The 18,818-nt window shown below is 34.9% G+C and overlaps 1 protein-coding gene across 1 annotated transcript in view; it reads left to right on the top strand.

The window, feature by feature from the left end:
* Nucleotides 1–18,818, top strand: part of LOC306843896 (solute carrier family 35 member F1-like) — an 86,820-nt gene that overhangs the window by 64,868 nt on the left and 3,134 nt on the right. The window contains exon 7 of the mRNA XM_079375602.1: nucleotides 3,401–3,555. Within this exon, the coding sequence (XP_079231728.1) occupies nucleotides 3,401–3,555 (155 nt within the window). The remainder of the gene's footprint in view (nucleotides 1–3,400; nucleotides 3,556–18,818) is intronic.

The following is an 18,818-nucleotide window of genomic DNA, read 5'->3' as shown; positions in this document are numbered from 1 at the left end:
AGGAGGATGCTGGCTTGTCACAGGGACATTAGCAAGTCTAGAGTCGCTTGAGGAGGCAACGTCATTGACTGTCAGGGCTGTTGCAAGCAACACGCTTTAAGCCAGAAGAAGGAACGTCTCCCGCCAAAACTGTGATGCCCTTGAAAAATAACGAGGTCATGTTGAATACAATGCATTAGTTATGTTGCCACCGTCCCTGAAAGAGCATGAGAAAATTCATATTTATTTGTGTATCATTGTATATGTTATTTATTAATATACAATGACCTCTGAAGTATTTGGGTGCTTAAATGAATAGTTCACCCAATAATGAAAATTTGTTAAAAAATGTACTTGCTCACAGGCTTTCCAAGATGTAGATGAGTTTGTTTCTTCATCTGAACAGATTTGGAGAAAGTTTAGCATTACGTCACTTGTTCACAAATGGATCCTCTGCAGTGAATGGGTGCCGTCAGAATGAGAGTCCAAACAGCTGATAAAAATATAATCCACACTACTCCAGTCCAGCAATTAAGATGCATGTTGAGTCATCTATACATAATATTGCGTTCTCTAGTGAAAAAGTGATCTCACTAGAAATATGCACAGATCAGGCGCTGTTTACAAGTCAAAACAGTCCAAAACAGTTCTAAACAAATATGTGCAGGGGATAGACTCGGACTGATTCACTGGAGGAAGTGTTATTATGAATTATATACTTGTATTTTGGGCAGAGGCGATGGTTTGAAGTTAAAAATGTTTTACTGATGAATTTGTTCATTGCAAAGACGTAGCTTTTCACAAGATGTTAATTGCTGGACTGGAGACTTCTGGATTAATGGTAGATAATTGTAATGTTTTTATCAGCTGTTTGGACTCTCATTCTGACGGCACCCATTCACTCCAGAGGATCCATCGGTGAACTAGTGATGTAATGCTAAATTTCTCCAAATTTGTTTTGATTAAGAAACAAACTCATCTACATCTTGAATACCTCTACATCTGGAGTAAATTTTCAGCAAATTTCCATATCTGGGTGCACTAATTTTTTAAAAAGTATGAATGTCATTGAATTAGAAAACAAATGTCAAAAAGTGCTTTTTATTTTAAGGAAATAAAAGCTTGTTCAAATAAAACACTTGCAATGCATGCATTTTGAAGTGGTTTTTTAAGGATTTAAAAAATGTCCTAATATATTTTTTATTTAATTTTTGCCACTACTGTACTTTGCTCAGGGTGCTTCATTAGTTAGATTTGTCACATCCACTCTGAAAATACTCTGAAAAGGTTTTCATCACCTCCAATTAATTCAAGTTTTTTTTACATGTTTATTTCAGGCTTCTTTTTTTTTTAACAGTCACATTAAATCCTTGCCTACAGATAGATCTGAACTTCCCCTGAATAGCAGGTGACAACTTAAAATTCTCTGATGTGCTACATTGCCAAACAGTGTTAGCAAGGCATCTGAATAAGTTATGAAGCCTTCTGCTCAGCTCCGAAGTCTCATAGCCTGAGAACCAACTGCATGTGAACAGCAGTGAGCTCTGAAATATATAGTGTGATACAATCCTGACATTGATTTGTCCTTATTGGGTACAAGCTGATTATTTGTTTTTACCTCAAGGGTTTCAGAGTTGATCCTGTACTTTTTCTTTCATTGCAGCACTGTCACTAACAAAAAGATTCAAATGTGCTATGATACTGTGTTTTTATGGTATCACAGTAATATCATGTTTTTAAGATACACCTTAAAGTACAATGTAAATGAATACTATAGTGCCAATAATATAAAAGGGCTAACTAAATATAACATATACCGTTTTTAACATTACAGTATTATATATATTTGTAATGGGGCCACTCATGAATAATAATAATTATTATTTTTAGATCCTGAGTTCTCCTAATCGATATTGTTATTATTCTAGTGGTCTGAGTTTTTTTCTCTATGCTTTTCCCAAACTGATATAGGAAAAACATATTAAAACATAAAAAAAACTGTACTTCACCTACAAAAGCAAAATTGGTGACTTGGTAGGATGCCAGACAGGAAGCAGATTTTGTTAGTATTGTCTGTTTTTTCATTTCAAAACAAATTATCATTATATGTCTCCATTTCTGCTGCGTCTCCATCTGCTGGAATAAGAGTTGTGTCCTTTACAAACACATTTTGAAATGAATGGCCTGAGAAAACACAAGTGAATAATAAATTTTTTTGTGCCATCCAATTCTATTATGATTGTGCTGGATGAATTATGACCAGAATATCACAGCTGCTGACTTTCTGTCCTCTATGACATGAACAGCTGAATGCTGCTAACAGAGGAATATTGTGCTACACTCCTCACTGGCTTTATCTGCACAATATGGAATATAATAGTAGCTGTTTATAATGTTTCTATAAAGCCTGTACATATAATGCATTATATAGAGGTACTCGTAATAGCATGTAAAATTGTAACTGCAGTTATTATTTGCTTTTTTTATATAATACATTATATTTATAAGAGCACAGCTATAAATAAGGATTTTAAATAAAAGATAATGTACAATAATTATTACAAAGTTGAACCAGATCAAAACCCAGATGCAATGTAGATTAGTGCAGTTCATATAAAATATTGAGTTAAGTTGTAATTGTTTTATGTGAGAAGAAAGAGGTTTCAAGGTGAAATAAAAAAAAACATGAATGTCTATTAAACAGTTCAGCAGTCATAAAACAAAAATATTTAGTTCCAGATTGTCATGATTGACCAATCAGAATCAAGTATTCCAGAGAACTGATGTATTATTATTATAATTTGTATGAAGTAATATAAATAATTATATTACAATATATAACAATAATTAACAATATATATATAACAATAATTAGACCAATACATTCCAAACTTTACTATACTATATTATATTACAGTGCATTCATAAAGTATTCAGACCCCCTTCACTTTTTTCAATTTTGTTATGTTGCAGCCTGATACTAAAATTTTTCAATTAATTTTTATTTTTATCATTAATCTACAAAATGATTGTACCTCTTAATGACAAAGTGAAAATAGAATTTTAGAAATGTCTGTAAATTTATTAAAAGGAAAGAAAAACCTGAAATATCACATTTACATAAGTATTCAGACCCTTTGCAACAACACTTGAAATTTAGCTCAGGTGCCTGATTGGAGTAAAATAAATTGATTGGACATGATCTGGAAAGGCACACACCTCTCTATAAAAGGCCTCACAGCTAACAATGCATAGAGCGAAAACCAAGCCATGAGGTCAAAGGAACTGCCTGCAGAGCTCTGAGATATTCTCTCTCTCTCTCTCTCTCTCTCTCTCTTTATATATATATAAATTGCACTGTGTATTGTTGAGATTTTCCCTGTAGTCACTGATGTGTCTGTGACTCTTTATGTCCTCTCAGGGCTGCTGTACATTGGATTCAGTGCGTGTATGTTTGGCTTGTATAGCTTCATGCCACTGGTAATCAAAAGAACCAGCGCCACAGCGGTGAACCTCTCCCTGCTGACAGCTGACCTGTACAGCCTCTTCTGCGGCCTGTTCCTGTTCCAGTACAAGGTTAGAATATGCTCTCACTCTCTCACTGCTCTCTCTCTTTCTCACCTCCTCACCCCCACCACCATCAGCTATATGTCATTACACCTGCTGTAATTTTACTCACTTGCCCCACTTTTTTTCTCTCATGAATGTTGAGCAGAATTTCTCTGCTCTCCTTCTCAGAGAAGGTGCAGCTTTCACAATCCTCAAAAACGTGAATCCTAAATTCTGCACATCAGTTATTTTTGTCTACCCAAAGTCTATGTACTTATAATGTAAGTCAAGATTTCTTGTACTAAAAAAAACTATTTAGTTTTGTATGACCATTTTCCTGTGGCAGGATGAGAAAAGACATATGTATGTGTTAGTGCTGGGCAACGATTAATCGCGATTAATCGCATCCAAAATAAGTGTTTGTTTATATAATATATGTGTGCCTACTGTATATATTATGTATATATAAAGACACACGCATACAGTATATTTTTTTAAAATATTTACATGCATATATTTATATTCATATAATTTTTATTTTATATATAAATATATTTAATATATAAAAATATTTTTTTTCTTAAATATACACATGCATGTTTATATATACATTATGTACACAAACTTTTATTTTGGATGCGATTAATCGCGATTAATCATTGCCCAGCACTGTGTGTCACGGTGCACACAGCAGGGAGGATCAAGGACACGCAGACGAGGACGTAAACTCAAACGACAGACTTTACTGAAGACAGGGCAGGACAAGGCAAACTCACAGACATCAAACACCGGGGGTAACGAGTAGACCAGACGAAATTACACTGAACAGACAGGACTATAAATACACAGGATAATGAGACGAACACGGCTGGACGAGAATTAACTCAAACACACACCTGGAACAGAATAAACTACTAATCACATAAAACGAGGACAGGAAACAAACCAAATATGGGCACGGAAACACAGGGAGCACGTGGAAACACAAGACACACACAACAGAGGTCTGACAATGTGTTGACGTGCGTCTTCAGAGATGTAATTTGATTCAAAATAACAATATTTTGAGTGGGAAAATAAAATGTCCATAGTGAAATAGTGTATTGGGTTGTGGCCAGGGTTTGAAATGAACACCCAAAAACTTGCCATTAGCAGGTGAAAATCAAACAATTATGTAACTAACACTTCTTAACTCATTAGTCATATTGGCCGATTGTGATTAATAAATGATGTCCTCCAACCGGGAGCCTCTAACATCAACACCAGACAGTGAAAAGATGCTGAGCCACTGGATGAGAAGTGTACGTCTTTAAAATTCAAATACTTTATAACTCATATTTTCTAAAAAAAATTTGTTTTTTTTACTTTATTTCTGACATACACAAACAATTGACTGTTGAAAACGGAAAACTTAATAATAAATTAATAATAAATATACTTTAAATCCTAAACCATGATTTCCAGCTTATAATCTGGTTTATTTCTGATATTTTTGTTTGAGCTTTTACTGTAAAAGTTTTGAATTTCCGGCAACTTAAAAATGAAGTTACCAAATCGGCTGTTGAGTGAAAAAGCTAATTGCAAACCCTGTTCTTATTTGTGAATTTGCCGTTGGGTTCAGTGTAGTTTGTGCTGCCCTGTCCTTCAATACGAACCGCTTTAAAAAGCTGTAATGAATTGAGACTGATCCACAATGCAATAATACAATGCCCTTAAAAGAATGAAAAATCCTTGCTCACTGAAATACTAAGACGATTTATCAGGGGATTTCAGAGGCACTTTGCCTTCAGGGAAGGATCCAGCCACAATGTGAGACTTCATCTCTAAACACCACCATTACTACTAAAGCCATCACTGAACAAAGCCATTAGTCATACTGTACAATGAGCATAGTGTTTTAAACTCCCTCTCCTCGTCTAGTACAGATTACTCTGTCTGGAGGACAAAAAGACATTCTGGTTTCTTTTGAATTGATAATTATATGAAGTATCACACTGATTAGTTTGAATGGTTACTGTGCTGTTAAAGTAAAGCATGTTAGTAGGGAGGTGTTTTGCTGGTGAATAAAACTGCTTGAATTTTGACTCTCGAGGTGAATGTATTGGGACCATGTTTTTGAGCTTCAGGATTCGTAAAATACAATTAGAGTGATGGATATGAAACAAGCGTCCATGTCTGTCGCCATCGGCAGAAAGCTCAGGGTCACTGCATGTTCTCTCTGCTTGCTGGGAATGGTTAGAAGTGGCTCAACCATATCAAATTCAGTCTGAGCAGAGCGGCGTTTTTTTTAGTGATAACAAAAGCTGTCATCGCATATAGAGCATCTCTGGCTTTGTTTTTGCAGTGTCCTTGTGTGAAGAGGCTCAGCACAGCTGTCATCGGTCTCTTTCTGAATCGCAGAAATAATAATGGATTTCATTTAAGGTTTGATAGACATGTTGAAATGCATTATTATGTAGAAATATAGCATATCATAAGAAGTAAAAATAGTATAAGGTGTTGTTTTGTTAGTTTCAGCAGTGTATGTATAGTCTACTAGATGCGGGATAGTAATATATTTATGAAATACATTATTATATTATACTGTATTATAAAGGAGTAAGAAGAGTATTAGGACTTGTTTTTCTAATTTCAGTATTTTACATATAGATAAAGGAAAATACAGTAATAACATTAGTTTTTAATTAAATTTTTTTTTCTTCATGCCTCAGTTGCTCTTAACATTTCTTTTAACTCTTATTTTATTTCTTTGGTAACGAAGTACACTGTAAAAAATTATAATAAAATAATAAATGTTTCAACTTAAAATAATTTGTTACCCGGCTGCCTTAAAATTAAGTTTAGTCAATACAAATATCTAAGTTGTCAATTAGTACAACTTAACATTTTAAGTTGACTAAACTTATTTGAGTTGACTAAACTTAACATTTTAACATCTTAATTATTTTAAGTTGACTCAACAAATTTACAGTGTACACAACTTTTGATAAATGTTATTAGTAGAAAGTAGGATTGAGGTTAGTAGAAAACGGTTTATTGATATAAATCATTTTCTCACAAATGTTGAAATTTATTATTTTTTCACTCCTAGTTTTTAAAATGTGCATACATAAGCTTTTTACTACAGCTTTAAGCATAGCTCTATCAGATTTGGGAGCCATAACTATTTTGTAATTGGCCTTAAGCAGAGCTGGCAATCATTACATTTCTTGATCATATTAATTACATGATATGCTGACTAATTAAATATGTCATTAATCTAAAGCTTTATCAATATAAGATGAAAAATGAAGATGTTTTAAGGGTGGCAGATGAGTAAACCTGTTGTCATATTCCATCTGTTTTTTTATTGTTTACATGTGCACACATACATCAGACACGTTTCAATTGGCTGCTGTATTGCGGTTTTTTTGTTTTGCTTAGTGTTTTTAAAATACTTTTTTTTTTTTTTTTACAATAATTAACCAGATTAATGCATTACATTGACAGGCTTAGTATTAAGTAATCCTGTAATACTACGTGATGCTCATGTCTGGTATGATATGAAGAACATTTTCTAAATTTCATATTTCATACAGTTCTCTCTGGTCATTGTGCTGTACACATAAAGGCTAGGGGTTACATCAGCGTGAAAGAAAGCCGGCAGACATGAAGCGCCTCCAAATGAATCCCTCTGAATGCCAGAGCCATTTGTAATGTGGTCATATGTAGCCTGAGCTCGCTGAGATTCTCTGCACGCTGTTGTTATTGCTGGTTGGTAGTCTGCACCTGCATTCTCATCTCCTTTATTTTTGTGTCCTGCCTTTTGTCTTCTCAAACCTGGTTTCTGCTCACGACACAAACTCAAGGTCCTTGTGAGTGTATAGTGGAGCCTAAAAGTCTGAGACTACAGTGAAGATTTAATATCATTAAAGGAATTAGAAAGGACATAAAATATAGGAGAAATATTTCAGATTCTGCACTATTTGTAGGTCACTAATAAGCAAATTTGTGACATTCAAGTACAGACAGTCAGATGCTTTTGCTTTCACACTCTTTTGGTTCATCAGGGTTATTGGAGTTAAAAAAAAATGACCTGAAATAAAATAAACATAAAAATATTGAAACTAGCTGAAAACTGAACTAAAAATTAATTTAAAAACCCCCCACAAAACTAAAAAAAATTACAAAACACAAAATTATTAGAATTTTAAAATTAAAGTGAAAATTATATAATTCAAGTTGATTTGTATAGCGCTTTTTACGATACAAATCGTTGAAAAGCAGCTTTACAGGAAATTAAGATTCTACAATATATTTATATTTGAAAATTGGTAATTCTGTATATTGTCTGAGCGTTGGCATCATCTCTTCTCAGGTGTTCGGTCGTCTCGGATCATTTAAGGGTTGGATCCAGACTGAAGCTTCTGTCATTCCTAGTTACCACGGGATGTTAATCAGAAACAAATAGAGACATAATTAGCGTAGCTGCTGTTCCATCTAAGCAAAAATGATTTGTTCAACCCAAGCTAAAGAATAATAATAATGTGCATTTGATCAGATATAACTGCAGTACAAGATTATAAAATGCATTATGTGAATGCTTGGCTAAAGAGATGTGTCTTTAATCTAGATTTAAACAGATAGAGTGTGTCTGAACCCCGAACGTTATCAGGAAGGCTATTCCAGAGTTTGGGAACCAAATGTGAAAAAGCTCTACCTCCTTTAGTGGACTTTGCTATCCTAGGTACTACCAAAAGTCCAGAGTTTTGCGACCTTAGGGAGCGGGTTGGATTGTAGCGTGGTAGAAGACAAGTTAGGCACACAGGAGCTAAACCATTTAGGGCCTTATAGGCAAGTAATAATATTTTGTGACTGATACAGAACTTAATAGGGAGCCAGTACAGAGACCATAAAATTGGGGTAATATGATCATATTTTCTTGACCTGGTAAGGTATAAAATAAAACATTACTCAATAAAAACGAACTATAATTGTATTTCACTGATTCTAAAAACATTAAAAACACAACAAATAAATAGTATATTTTAAATAAAATAAACATTACCTGAAATAAAATAAGTTTAAGTTTTTAATATAATTTATTTCATACAGTTGAAATAAAAGGAAAATTTCTCGTTTTCATATAGTTTAACTTGATTTCCTAAAATAACTAAAGCTAAAACTGAAACAAAATGAATAAACATAAAAAAATTAATTACAAAAACACAATTACTAAAATTTTAAAATTAAATTGTAAAATATAAAATAAAACAATTCAAACTATTAATGAAAACTATAATGGTATTTCACTGATTCTAAAATAACACTTTCAAATCATGCAGATTTTATTCATGCAACTTGAGTGCTGCTGTTATATAAAGACAAATAAAAAAAGTTTTGAAATGTTCTCTCAAATTGTTATGCTGATAATTTAAAAATGTTAATGTAATAATAATAATAATAATACAATTATATATAGTACCATTTAATCCAAAATGTGTTAAATTTGTAAAACAGAATCATTTTTTTCTAGTGGTCTCAGACTTCTGGATCCCTCTGTATATGAATCCATATCTGTGGCGGACAGATATTGGCATATACCCGCTCTTGGCTAAGACCATTTTGAACGTGCTTGCATGTTTTTCACAGTGATTTGCCGCTTGTCAGACAGAAGTAGATGAGAGTGTGTTTGAAATTTGAATTGAGCTGATTCCCACAATAGCCTTCGATGTTCAGTTCAGCTGAGCCAATTCAGAAAAAAATGAGCTGTAATGATTAAGTTCTGATCTTGACGGGTTGCTCAATTTCCTGAAATCTTGGTAGCCCGTAAATGTGTGACCGAAGCATGTTCTCGCTGCAATTAGACTTTGATTTGCACTTTGTGGCTTGTTTGGAGCATGTTCCATGAGGAAAAGTAGATCGTTTGATGGTTGGAGGTATCTTCATATTGGCAGCGGTTGGGTCCAGATTAAATTGTCAAGACTGTTAATGAGAATTTTACTGGAAGCATGTGGTGGTTACAGAACAAATCATTTCAAAACCGCAGAGGGAGACTGAGACTCTTCAATCAGCAGATATGCCAATATTCATGTCTTTAGCTGTGTGGTAGATTAATAGGATTTTAGCTGCCTGACTTGAATGATATTCTCCAATCAATATAGACAGAGTGAAGTTTGTTATGGGTCATTCATGCGCTACTTTTTATGACCTTCAATTTGTATCTTATATTGGTTTAAGTGAACATAGAAGTGAGTTTTAAATAAATTCAGTATTGCCATTTTAGCATTATCTCCAGACAGTACGCTCTACCTTTTTAAAATGAGGAAAATGTATTATATGTATATGTGTGTGTGTATATACAGTCGTGGCCAGAATTATTGGCACCCTTGGTAAAAATGATCAAAGAAGGCTGTGAAAATTAATCTGCATTGATAATCCTTTTGATCTTTTATTTAAAAAAATCACAAAAATCTAACCTTTCATTGGAGAATAAGAATTCAAAATGGGGGGGGGGGGATATCATTATGAAATAAATGTTTTTCTCAAATACACGCTGGACACAATTAACGGCACCCTTTTATTTAATACTTTTTGAAACCTCCATTTTAACAGCTCTAAATTTTCTCCTATAATGCGTGATGAGGTTAGAGAACACCTGCCAAGAGATCAGAGACCATTCCTTCATCCAGAATCTCTCCAGATCCTTCAGATTCACAGCTCCATGACGGTGCTTCTCTTTAGTTCACCTCACTCATTTTCTACAGGGTTCAGGTCAGAGGACTGGAATGGCCATAGCAGAAGCTTGGTTTTGTGCTCAGTGACCCATTTTAGTGTTGTTTTTGAGGTTTGTGTTTGGATTATTGTCCGGTTGGAAGATCCAAACGTGGCCCATTATAAGATTTCTAACAGAGTACTTTTGGATTTTTTTATCTGTTGGTATTTGATAGAATCCACGATGCCATGTGTCTAAACAAGATGTCCAGGACCTCCAGCAGAAATATAGGCCCACAACATTAAAAATACAGCAGTATATTTCATTGTACATATGGGGTACTTTTTTTTTTTATCCCTGTGTGCAACAACCCCATCTGTTTGCTGCTCTTGCTTTTTTAGTTTCATCTGACCATAGAAGTCAGTCCCATTTGAAGTTCCAGTCGTGTCTGATAACTGAATATGCTGGAGATGAGCTAGGAGAATTTTTCTTGAAACACTCCCGAACAACATGTGGTGATATAGGGGCTATTTGACAATTTGTTTTTTTAGGTTTTCTGACCCAGAAACTCAACCTTTCTCTACAATTCTCCAGCTGTGATCCTTGAGTCTTTGGCCACTCAAATTCTCCTCCTCACCATGCATTAAGACGATATAGACAGATGCCCTCTTCCAGGCAGATTCATAACATTTTCTATTGATTGGAAATAATTACTTAATTACTGCCCTGGTGGTGGAAATAGGAATTTTCACTGTTCTAGCTCTTTAATTAAAGTCACTTCACTAATTTGTGAAGCTCAATTATCTTTTGCTGCACATAAGAAATATATTCTTTGGTTTTTCTCATTGTGATGGATGATTAAGGGAATGTGGACTTTGTTTTCCCTTCTATTTATATTTCTGTGAAACAAGAATCCATTGCTGGATAATTTCATGATCATAATCTCCCTGGAGTGCTCAAAATTGTAAATATGAATGGGAATATACTTCAGAGATATTTTATAGGTTAGATTTTTGTGATTATTTTATTTAATTTTTTTTAAATAAAAGATCAAAAGGATTAATAATGCAGGTTTATTTTCAGAGCCTTCTTTGATCATATTTACCAAGGGTGCCAATAATTCTGACCATGACTGTATATGTATGTGTGTATGTGTGTATATATATATATATATATATATATATATATATATATGTATGTTTTTAATATCTGAAGAATTAATGCTACAGGACACAGCTGATCACTTAGAAAGACATGTGAGGCAACTGTTCCAATACTTATGCTCACATCAGATAGGGGGATGAAACTCTAAAAGTGCTGAACTTCTTAGCTGATAAAACATGTATGTGTTGAATCACCCAATAATAAAATGTGACCTTCTGTAGTTTTGTCTCATATTCATCTTTTAATCATATTTGTAAATATATATATACAGTGCCCTCCAAAAGTATTGGAACAGTAAAGACAAAATTGCTCTATTGGCTGTGGAGTCAAGACATTTACAAATATGATTAATTGATAAATTTTCAAAAATTAGTGGTTTCATTCTCCACTAAAATACCTTCAAAAGGATGTATGATTTATTGAAATCGGACAAAAAAAATGACATTGAGTTACATTGAGATGAGTTACACCTGTTTGAATTCAACAGAGTCAGCAAACTCCATTCAGAGAAAAATCGAATTAAAGATTTCTGAAGGTTCCAAAGCAAAATCAGAATCAGAATGAGCTTTATTGGCCAAGTATGTTTACACATACGAGGAATTTGTTGTAGTGACAGAAGCTCCACAGTGCAACAGAAAGACAGCAACAGGACAGGACACAGATAATAAAATAATAATATCCAAATAGGCAATGTACAAAAACAGCAAAATCACAATATATAATATAGACAATTATGTGTGTACAGGTCTGATATGTGCAAATTTTAAAAAAAATTCTTTAAAACTTTAAAAAAGTAAGTGTGGTGAATAAATAATGTATAATAGAGTTGTGTGTTCCGTGTTTTATTGTCAAGTATCCATACTGTGTCTGGTCGTTCTGGTGCTCAGAGCTCTGTAGCATCGACCAGACGGTAACAGTTCAAAGAGGGAGTGTGCTGAATGTGAGAGGTCCAGAGTGATTTTACCAGCCCTTTTGCTCACTCTGGATAAGTACAGTTCTCGGAGAGTGGGGAGGGTTGTACCAATGATTCGCTCAGCAGACCGGACTACCCTCCATAGTCTTCTGAGGTCAGATTTGGTAGCTGAGCTGAACCAGACAGTTATTGAAGTGCAGAGGATGGATTCAATGATGGCAGAGTAGAACTGTTTCAGCAGCTCCTGTGGCAGGTTGAACTTCCTCAGCTGGTGAAGGAAGTACAACCTCTGCTGGGCCTTTTTGACAATAGAGTCAATGTGATTGTCCCACTTCAGGTCCTGAGAAATTGTGGTGCCCAGGAATCTGAATGACTCCACTGCAGTCACAGTGCTGTTCATGATGGTGAGTGGGGGGAGTGCAGGGGGGTTTCTCCTGAAGTCCACGATCATCTCCACAGTTTTGAGCGTGTTAAGCTCCAGGTTGTTAAGACTGCACCATACAGCCAGCTCCTTAACCTCCTGTCTGTAAGCAGACTTGTCACCGTCCTGGATGAGGCCGATCAGTGTGGTGTCATCTGCAAACTTCAGGAGCTTGACAGAGGGGTCTTTAGATGTGCAGTCTTTGGTGTACAGGGAGAAGAGCAGTGGGGAGAGAACGCAGCCCAGAGGAGCTCCAGTTATCCTGATCAGATAAGCCAAAACAAGTCTTTCAAATGATTTCATGGCCACAGACGTTAGAGCCACAGGTCATTAAGTCCAGTAATTTTGGGTTTCTTTGGGACGGGGATGATGGTGGAGTGTTTGAAGCATGAGGGGACTTCGCACAGCTCCAGTGATCTGTTGAAGATCTGTGTGAAGAGGGGGGCCGGCTGGTCAGCACAGGTTTTTAGGCAGGCTAGTGACACACCGTCTGGGCTTGGTGCTTTCCTTCTTTTGTTCTTTTTGAAGACCTGGTGCACCTCGTCTTCGCTGATCTGAATTGTAGGTGTGGGGGAGAGGAGGGTTGCTGCAGGTGTGAATGGTTGTGTGGAGAGGTGTTCAGAGCGGGTGTTGGGTGATTTTTTTTTTTTTTTTTTTTTTTTTTTTTTTAATTTTTTTTTTTTAAATCTGCAATAAAACTCATTCAGGTCGTCTGCTAGTTGTTGATTCTCCACAGTGCTGGGGGATGGTGTCTTTTAACTGGTGCTGTCTTTCATACCTTTCCACAATGAAGCAGAATCACTGGAAGAGAATTTGTTCCTTAGCTTGTCCTATAATAATATAATAATTAAAATAAAAATAATTCCTCTTTGCCACTCTGATATCTTTTCCATCTTTTAACAGATCTTAATACAGGTTTTGCTGTACACCACCTCTCATTGATGTAAAAGCACATCCCGCCGCCGTGCAAATTTTTTTTTTTTTTCTTTTTTCCCCCGTTGATTCTGCATCCCGATCTGCTCTGATCAGTTGGAAGTTACCCAGATGTAGCACGCTGTCCAGTATGTCGCCATTCAGCCAGGTTTCCGTAAAACACAGAGCAACATCATCTAGCAACATTGCACCTTTATGTGCGTGCTTCGGATGTCAGTCAGCGCGAGAAGGGAGCAGAGAAAAGGTTCTCGTCTCAGAAAATGTACAAATAAAGATAATTTTAGATGTTTAAATACTATTTCGTTAGACGAGGGCTTAATTAACAAATTTTTGTGAAAACCTCAAATTCGACTAAAATTCATAATTTTTCACTTTTTTTGCCTGTAGCTCAAAATTAGGCCGTGCGCATTCTGACTCTTTTTGTCAGCACAGGTCACATTTTCATTTTCTAAACTGTAAAATAAAAAGTTCAGAATGCAGTTCATAAAAGGAATGACTTGTATATTGTATATAGATGGTTTCTGCATACCACATTCAGTTTGAAATTGATGTTGATCATTACCATGTACAGTAGTCCTACACTAACAGCCTTTATGCTGATTATTAAGTCTAGTAATGAACGAGAAATACTAATCAAACTATTGATTTTTTCAGAGATCGCCTGCTTCAGATGAAGGCTGTGTTAGCATTGATTTGAAAGTGTGGCCTGACGCTTTTACTGTAAGCTCTTTTTTGTCTGCTTTAATGGCTGTGCTGTTTCCTTTCACAATAAGGTGGAGAGAAGCAGCAGCGGGGAGGGAAGCTGTATCAGCCATTACCCACAACACACCAAGGCCAATGTGGGATTTGAAATGCTCCTGTAAACATGCCTCCCTTATTGAGGACAGTTGTTAATAGCTGACTAATTTTATTCATTGAAGTCAATGAATAAGAAATTTGAATGTTGTTACAAAAGCTTGCATGCTGAGCACAGTCCGTCTTCCATTTATTATGGGTCATTTTAGGTCATTCGAGCATAATTAGTGGGTCAAGACATGCTTTTCTTTGTAGTTGGTCTATGCTGCACAACTAACTTGGTTAGTGGCGTTTCATTTTGCATTTGGAGTTTGATTTCCATAGTCAAGGAGCCACTGATTTTCTGAATTTGGAAATGTTTTGAGAAGGAAAAGTTACATTAAAGAACAAGAAGGAAGAAAAAATAAAATCGATTGATTTTACACAATATTAGCTATAAGTGAACGTAGGGGTGAGTTTTAGATCATTTAGATAATTTCACTACTTTGGATTGATTTGGCATTTCAGCAATTTCTTCAGACAATATGCAGTGTTACTTACTTTTTCCCTTTCTCTAATCAAAATGTTTCAAAAATGTTTTTTCAATTAAAAGTGAATTTTTATTTATTTCAAAGAGGTGCCTGTTTTTTTTTCAGGAAGGTAAAGAGATTGATGCTGCATTAATTGTGTAAATTATTTTTAACACATTAAACAGAAAACATTGAATAATAAGAAAATAACATTATTTTTCACATACATTTGTCATATAGCCACAGATTTTCTGAATTTGAAAAAGTTTTGAGAAGTAAGGAAAAGTTACGTTAAAGAACAATAAGGAAGGGAAAATACCATTGTATATAGCGTTAGGGAGTAGATAACAAATAGTAGTGTCTCATAACTTTTTACTCTTTTTCAGCAGTGTAGTTATTAACAATCAGTAGCCATTTTTAAAATACTGTAGCTTTTCCAGATATTTTTTATGAAACCAAATATTTTTATCAACTTTTTTTCTTTCAATTAACACAGGTTTTGTATGGCTTCATTGATTTGGACCTATGCACCTCAAAAATGAGAAGTTGTTATACACGGTTTAAACAAAGTCAGTACATTTTAGTCCAATGCGGTAACACTAGCATAACAAGCATTTACAGGAAATAGAAAATTCTCTCTGGGTCAAAATGAACATGAAAGGTAGACAAACTATAAAGCCATGACAAGTTGTATTCTTTGCAAACCCTCCTTTAACACATGGCTGTTTGTCTCTTGGACCGTACAATCCATCTTTCATAACTTTCATTTTGAAATGACACTCAGAACACCTTGTATATTACAGTATGATTTATTGCGAGTATGGCATCTTTTTTTTACAGGTTGTAATTACATTACTGTACCCTTATTGAAAACTCTTTTCTCCCCTAATGCTTGGGGGGGAAAGGGGGCACCATGTGTCTGGCTTGAAATAGCAGGCACTTTATCATAGTTATGCTGGCATGTAGCACCACTTGATATATTTAAATGAGCAACCTGACACACTGGCGATGTAAGCAGAATATATTCCTTTCCAGCAGATATAACTCTTGCCGGCTCTAATACCCTTGCAGTACTGGAAAATCACTTGGGCTGTGCTCTATCTTCCATACGTTTGGCAGAACCATCTGCCTAATTTCTATCCTGTGGTCTGCACTAAAATCTCAGGTGTTAACTTTTTAAAAAACCTCAATTGGAAAAAGGACAGGCAGGGTTTTGCCACATTTTTTCTGCTATTTTCCTTTTGAAAGATGTTTCCACCTCACTGTAAAAAAAAAAAACTATTGCAACTTTGTACCTCACAATTACGATTTTATATCTGATATATCTTTTATCGGTTAGAATACGAAACCACACAATTGTCATTATTTCTTTTACTTTTAATTGTGATTAATATATATATCAAATTGCAACTTTATTTCTTTTAATTTCAACTAATTTTGCTAATATATATGACTATCACAATTATGACTTTTTTTTTTTCATTCTTGCGACTTCATAAGTCAATTATTGTAACTTTATCTCACACAATTTCCATTAGCATAATTGCATTTTTATCTTGCAACTTCATTACTTTCATTACGTGATTAAATATCACAATTGCACCTTTATTTCTTGTAATTTCAGCTTATTGATGTGTGATGTGATTTATTTCCCACAATTGTTACTTTGTTTCATATAACTGCAACTTTAAACTCACAATTACAATTTTATTGAATTTTTTACAAATTACACTATTTCTCAAAATTAAGATTTTATATCTCACAAGATGACTTTATATTTGTAATATATGACACAAAATTGCAACGTTATATCACACACTTACATTTGTAATTGTGAGAAATAATAAGACTACGGTGGCCGTGAGAGCTCAATGCGCTGCAACTTCAGAAAACACATGCAAATAGACAAAACACCAGCAAATCAAGAAAACATCGTCATCATTTTGACAACACATGCACTGCAAATGAGAAACGCTGCAAATCCTCACAACACATGCAAATTGAGAAACGCTGCAAATGCTCAAAACACATGCAAATTGAGAAACGCTGCAAATCCTCACAAAAACCTGCTGCATGGACCACAATGGAAATGTTTCAAGGGGACCCAAAAAAAGTGACGGACCAGCTGGGATTTGCTTATTGTGCAGTGGCTATTGGTTGAGTTGTTGGTGAACTGAAAGGTGAGTGTTTTTTTGTTGTTGTTGTTGTTTATTTTAACACCCTGATTGCATGATTTCTTTGTCTTTTGGATATTATTAGATTAATAATGACAAATAACACGATTAACGTTATTATGTAAGATGGCTAACTTATCCTCAACTAAATATAATTTCAAGGTTAATGAAAATAAATTTGCAAAGCTTCATTAATTGTTAAAACCAGGTCAAAATAAAAATGTCAGTAAGAATAATATTTAAAAATGTATTCAGGCTCTTTTAGTAGGCTAATGAAAGAAAGGACATTTGCATGTGTTGTGAGGATTTGCAGTGTTTCTTAATTTGCATGTGTTGTGTGAGCATTTGCAGCGTTTCTCAATTTGCATGTGTTGTGAGCATTTGCAGCGCATGTGTTGTCAAAATGATGAAGATGTTTTCTTGATTTGCTGGTGTTTTGTCTATTTGCATGTGTTTTCTGAAGTTGCAGCGCGTTGAGCTCTCTCGGCCACCGTATAAGACTCATAATTCTGATCACTTCTCACAACTTTATCATTATTTCTTGAAATTGTGACTCTTTCCCACAATTGTTACTTATTTTTTTTGTTCTCTGGTGACTTCATTTTCTAATGCAAACTTTCTCACATTTACTTTTTTTATTTTGTCTCTGAGCTGGAAATGGGCTGTCAAGGTTATTTATCAAAGACTTTTTTCCCCTTATCAAAAACCATTTTGCTGTATTCAGTTCTCAAGTTGTTTACATGCTATTTTAGAGATTAAAAAGTTTTTGAAGTTACATCACAGGTTCTTCAGTTCATTGCATTAGTTCTAGATAGCATCTGAGGAATGAAATGGATATCTTCAGATGAAAAGTAAGTCCTTCTGGGTTCTTTTTTAAGTATTGTCCGTCCTAAATCTCTCGTCTTTAATTTATTCATTTTTCCTGGGTACCCATGCACATGCTGAGAGATTTATACAGACTTGATTTTATGAAAAGCAACTCTAGATATGCATAAAAGCCTCACCAAGACCTAGTGTGACTTGCCTTTATTATTTTATTGGAACTATTTATTCTGCTGTGATGCTCGAGGGGGGAAAGGCAGAGGGCTGCAAACTGTGAGAAAGTGTCAAAGTTTATTTAAAATTCTCTGTGGAGTTTCTCTAGACTTCAAAAGCCTAATGTCTATCACTTCAGGGCTTTGGAGTGTATGTGCTAGCAAATATTTATGAGTGTGTGTAGGCATTTTTACACGAGTGGCCTCAGCTCAGTGTGGCGGGAAGCGCCGATGGTCTCACGGTGGTCCTCTCTGGTAGAGCTTTTAGATGTGATGTGATCAGCTAATAACACTAAAAGCAATTGCATCTGAGGCTTACTGAATCACAGATATTAATATATACAGTTACTGTTACAGATATTTGCTGACCTAATTCGTCCTGATGTACTGTAGTTGTCAGTTATTTGTTGTCTGATGTTAAAAGCACATCAAATCTGTAGTTGCCTTCAGAAGAATTTATTGGCTGAATTAGGGATATTACAGTTAATTAAAACTAAAACCATAAAAAACATAATGACTACCCCTAGAATCTGCCTGGAAGAGGACGTGAGTCTATATCGTCCTAATGCACGGTGAGAAGGAGAGTTTGAGTGGCCAAAGACTCTTCAAGGATCACAGCTGGAGAATTGCAGAACTTTGCCAAGAAATATTTA

This window comes from Barbus barbus (genome assembly GCF_936440315.1).
Source record: "Barbus barbus genome assembly, chromosome: 24".
Lineage (NCBI taxonomy): Eukaryota > Metazoa > Chordata > Actinopteri > Cypriniformes > Cyprinidae > Barbus > Barbus barbus.
Note: the sequence above shows the minus strand (reverse complement) of the source record. Positions and strands in the feature narration are given on the sequence as shown.